This window comes from Nanorana parkeri, unplaced genomic scaffold, assembly GCF_000935625.1.
Source record: "Nanorana parkeri isolate BGI_ZX_2015 unplaced genomic scaffold, ASM93562v1 scaffold1380, whole genome shotgun sequence".
NCBI classification, from domain to species: Eukaryota; Metazoa; Chordata; class Amphibia; order Anura; family Dicroglossidae; genus Nanorana; species Nanorana parkeri.
In genome coordinates this window covers 114,868-119,628 of record NW_017307648.1, presented here as the reverse complement: position 1 = coordinate 119,628, position 4,761 = coordinate 114,868, and the positions used below count along the sequence as shown (strand labels likewise).

Here is a 4,761-nt window from a genome sequence, read left to right as displayed (position 1 = left end):
GGGGAGGGGGCGGGTACAGCTGGCTCTGCCTCTAGATAGGCAGAGCCAGCTGTCACTCACGCAGCTGGGCGGATCCCGTCATCTAGGTCGGGATCCGCTCCGGCGTCTCAGTATACCGCGAGCTGTAGCTCGCGGTATACTGAGCTTAGGGTAACGGGAGGATGCTAGTTTGTGTCCTCCCGTTACCCTAAGGAGAACTATGGGGAAAAACACTGACCCCATAGTTCTCCTTTAAACGGCCTGCTTTATGTCTCCCGGGCACTTTGTTTTTTAATCATAGAATTCCTTGGTGGCTCTTTGATATCTTTATAATTGATTGTAGAGGTTTTATCCTGTCCATGTCCGTACCTAGGTACAGACAATGCAGTAACATGAAGAAGTGCCGGTGGACTACAAGTGTGGTTTTCACTGTACTTGTATTCCATTGAGGACCCTCTGCTGCCATGGCTGATGGAACTTGTAGTTTCTCCATTCGCAGATCCTGTCAAGGGATCAATGAATGGATGACGCGGCTGTGTGGACAGCGTCATGCGTAGCCGCACCGAATTTAAGAAGGTAAACAAGCCTGCGGGGAGAAGACCCCTGCGATTCAGGTAAGTTGGGGGGTGGAAGGGGGTTTGGGGGTTGTGACCTGTCATTGCTTCATGTTGTAGAGAAGAACTTGTCGCACTCCTTATCAGAAACCCCAATGACGAGGCTGGGTGCTGAAATGACTGCGGATGGTGCAAATGACTGCTGATGGTGCAAAAGACTGCGGATGACGCCGCTATCACATATGTGTGGTAGAGAAGAATGTCACCAGCACACCAAAATCCTTTTAGGATAATCAATTCATTTTATCAGGTCGCTGTTGAGCCCGATCAAGGGACACTGCGAGGTCCCAAAACTTGTTTTTCAACTGACAATTTGTTCAATACAATGAACAATTGATTATCCTAAGAGGATTTTGGTGTGCTGGTGACATTCTTCTCTACCAAACTGTCCATGTTTTCATGTTACATCCTTAATATGGTTGTTCTATGAACCATGGTCAGAAAGGTAAACTTGGCCTTTAACCTTTTATTTGGCATTTGTTTTATAAACTGTGTTTTCCTATATCTATGCCATACAGAGAAGCCAGAAGAGGATTCAAAGGAAGGAATCAAGCAGAAGTCGGATCCCGCAGATAATACCACAAGTCCAGCAGAAAACGGTAGCACTGGTAAGCCTGGCGATAAGGAGACCTTAAAAACAATCAGTGAAATAAAAACGGAGCCCCCCGATGAAGAGGGTATAAAGGCTTCCAAAGACGAAGGCGATTCCTTTAAGGAGAACGTGAAGCCTGTGAAAGTTGACATCAAAAGCGAAAAGGCAGACGCAAAAGACTTGAAGGAATTAAAAGGGACTGCCGATAAGGTCCCTTCCTCCCAGGAGCCCGAACACTCGGAAATTTCTGTCATCGTCAAGCGCACCGAAGATCATGTTGAAAAATCCGTCGAGGATTCAGAGAAAATGAAAAACGACCAACAGGCCAAGATCCCCTTGAAAAAACGGGAACTCAAGCTCCCCGATGACTTCGACGGACCGGTTAAGACGTCGCTGTGTAAGTCCAAGACGCCTACAAAGGAACTTCTTCAAAAGGAGGAAGAGAAACCAGAGGACGACAGCACAAAGACGTCCGCTGCTCCCGCCACGGTTTCTGAAGGGAAGCAGTTGGTGAACGGAGAACTGAACGGTGACAAACCACGCAAGGCGAAGATAGACCACGCGGAGAATCTTAGCGCCACCCCTAGAGAATCCATCATCAGCACAACAAAGGAAGAAAATGGCATCGTCGAGAAGAGGACTTCCAGCGTCATCAAAAGTTTGCATGAACTTAAAGAGAACAGCAAGCCTAGAATCACTGAGAATTTGGAAGAAGGCCCAATGGACCTCAGCAAAGACATCATTATTTCTTCATCTGAGGAAACTTCTCCAAAGACCTCCTTAAAGGAAGGTTCAGCTCGGTCCGAAACACAAAAATCCAGCGTGGACCCCAAAGGTGACGAGGAGAAAAAAGAATCGGTTTCTTCTGTCGTGAAAGAAAAGCCAACCGAGACCAAGAAAGACTGTAAAAGGAGCACCAATGATTCTGAGGCTGTAATGGAGGCCAAGGTTCCAAAGAAGCCTGCTAAAGTGTCCACGTCGGATGCCCCTGATGTTAAAAAGTTGCCCGAGGCTGAGAAAGCAGAGCCATGCCCTTCTGAAGAGGACAAGAAATCCTGCAACTCTGAAAAAGTAGATGCGGACGGCAGTGAAGAGAAGACCGGATCCAAGGCAGGAGATGCAAAAAAGAAAGTAAGTGCAACTACTGCAAAGTCAAAATTGTCCTCCTCCAGAAAAACATCTGCGACAGCGAAGAATTCTACGCTGAGCAAAGACAAGCCCACAGAAAGTAAAGAAAAGGAGGAGGAGGAGGAGAAGTGTGAGCCGGTGTCTTCTACTAAAGCCGAGGAGAAGGAGAAACAAGAGAAGAAGCCTTCAGAGGCAGAAAAGAAAACGTTCGGTTTGAGGAGCAAGCGGAGGGAAAAGCCGGCCGCGAAGGAAAGTGAGGACGCCGTTGCGGCTTCCGAGTCTAAAGAGCCGGAGGAGAAGACCGAGGGCAAGGACAAAATCTCCGAAAAGCCGAGTTTACTTTCCAGAAATAAGCGTAGGCTAGATCCCGTGGCGGAAGAGGACAACAGCGGCCCGGAGAGCAAAGAGATGACCTCCGAGAGGCAGAAGGACGGCATCAAATTGACAATCCGCATCTCCAACAAGAAGAGGAGGCCCGAGCTGCCCGTGGAGAGTATGCCTGCAGAGGATATAGAGAACGAGGACAGTATCGGGAGGAGGCTGAGGAGATCTCCCAGGATCTCAAGACCCGCCGTAAAGGCAACTGAGGTGAAAGGACGCAAGCCGGAGAAAAAGCAAAGCAGCGACGAGGAGGAGGAGGAGGAGGAGAAGCCCGAACCAGCAAAACCGGCCAGGGAGGAGAAGAAAGCGGAAAGGGAGCCGTGCCAGAAAATAAAACCGGTAAATGCCCCAAAAGTGTTCTTATTTTGTTACTGTTAAAGGAGAATTATGTGACGAGTGATTTTCACTCAGCCTCATAATCTGAGCCGACCTGTGACAATGAAACTGTCCCAGGTCGGCTCAGTAGATCGGGAAGTGAGCGAACACATAGCGCCGCTCGCTCACTTCTCGATCTATCCCTGCAGAGAGCGCTGATTGTCACTCACAGCTCCCTGCAGGGATTCCCCCCCTCCCCTGTCCGATCTTCCAGCCCTGACTGGCGGAACGGACGGGCGAGGGGGCGGGCACAGCTGGCTCTGCCTCTGGATAAGCAGGTCCAGCTGTCACTCACGTAGCTGGGCGGATCCAGACAGCATTGTCGGGATCCATTCCAGGTGCAGTGCGTCTCAGTATACTGCTTGCATCATACTGAGCTTTGGGTCACAGGAGAACGCTAGTTTGTGTTCTTCCGTGAACCTTAGGAGAACTATGGGGAAAAGCTCTGACCCCATAGTTCTCCTTTTAAAGGAGATCTATGAGGTGAGTGATTTCCACTCATCCTCATAGTTAGAGCCGACCTGTGACAAAGAAGTCACACATCAGCTCTATTGATTGGGAAGTGAACAGAAACATGCCGCAGATCTGCTCACTTCCCGATCGTCTCCCTGCAGTGTGCGGTGACTGTCAGTTACCGCTCCCCGCAGGGATTCCCCTCCCCCCCCTTAGCCCGCAATATACTGAGCTTTGGGTCACGGGAGGACGCTAGTATATCTCCTGCCGTGACCCTAAAGAGAACTATAGGGAAAAACACCCCATAGTTCTCTTTTAAGGGCACATTTTTGTTTTTTTTATTCTTGCTTTTTGTATAGAAAAGCTCTCTTACCACATTACCCCTCTTCATGACATTTTACAGAAGCCAAAACAAAAGCGAAGGACGCGGTGGACCAACTCCAGATCACGACGCAAACGTAAATCGTCCAGTGAGGAGGAGTCAGAGGAATCAGACAGCGAGGAAGGGTCGGAGGAGGCGTCAGAAAATGAGGAAAAAGAGGCAGGAGTTCCTGGGGAAGATGACGAACCTTGCAAGAAGTGCGGACTTCCCAATCACCCTGAGCTGGTTAGTAATGCACTAACCGTAACCTCTTCCTCCAGTCCAGAATGTGCAGAAGAAGGCAATAATTGGATTTTAAATGAGACTTTAGGCTGAGAAGCATTTTTTTTATATTTAACCCTTTTGCTGGATGGATAGTTGTCAGGTCATTAACATCAATCCCCTTTCTGTATACTTGCGCTGCCTGCTTTCCCGGCATCTGTGTGGTGCCGGAATCCTTTAGAGCAGTGCTTCTTAAAGTGTGGGTCGCGACCCCATATGGGGTCCTGCAAGTGAACAGGGGGGGGTCTTGATCTGAATCCCCGGCCAGGACTCCCATCGGAGGGGGTACAGCTGGTACTTGTGTAAGGGGCCCAGGCGACCTGGGAGGCATGGGCTCCAAGCAAGATTTTTTTTAAATTTTAGTTTAATGTGCAGTGAACTATAGTTAAGGGCCCCCTCGGTGCACTTGGTACCTTCCTCAGCATGTGCGCCCAGGAAGGCTTTTTTCTCCATTGACAGAGCATTCTTTAACCCAGCAGAAGTGGAGCACAGCTGCTGGAGGTAAAGGTAAGGAGGGGGAGGGGGGTTAGTAGTTGGTAATGACAGACAGGGTTGGGGTTGGGGAGGAGGAGAGGCGCAGACCGACGGGGGGGCTG

At 49.6% G+C, this 4,761-nt stretch overlaps 1 protein-coding gene across 1 annotated transcript in view; it reads left to right on the top strand.

Annotated features, from left to right (window-relative positions):
• RSF1 (remodeling and spacing factor 1) overlaps positions 1 to 4,761 on the top strand; it is a 29,803-nt gene that overhangs the window by 18,797 nt on the left and 6,245 nt on the right. The window contains exons 7-8 of the mRNA XM_018569688.1: positions 1,112 to 3,033; positions 3,926 to 4,129. Of these exons, the coding sequence (XP_018425190.1) occupies positions 1,112 to 3,033; positions 3,926 to 4,129 (2,126 nt within the window). The remainder of the gene's footprint in view (positions 1 to 1,111; positions 3,034 to 3,925; positions 4,130 to 4,761) is intronic.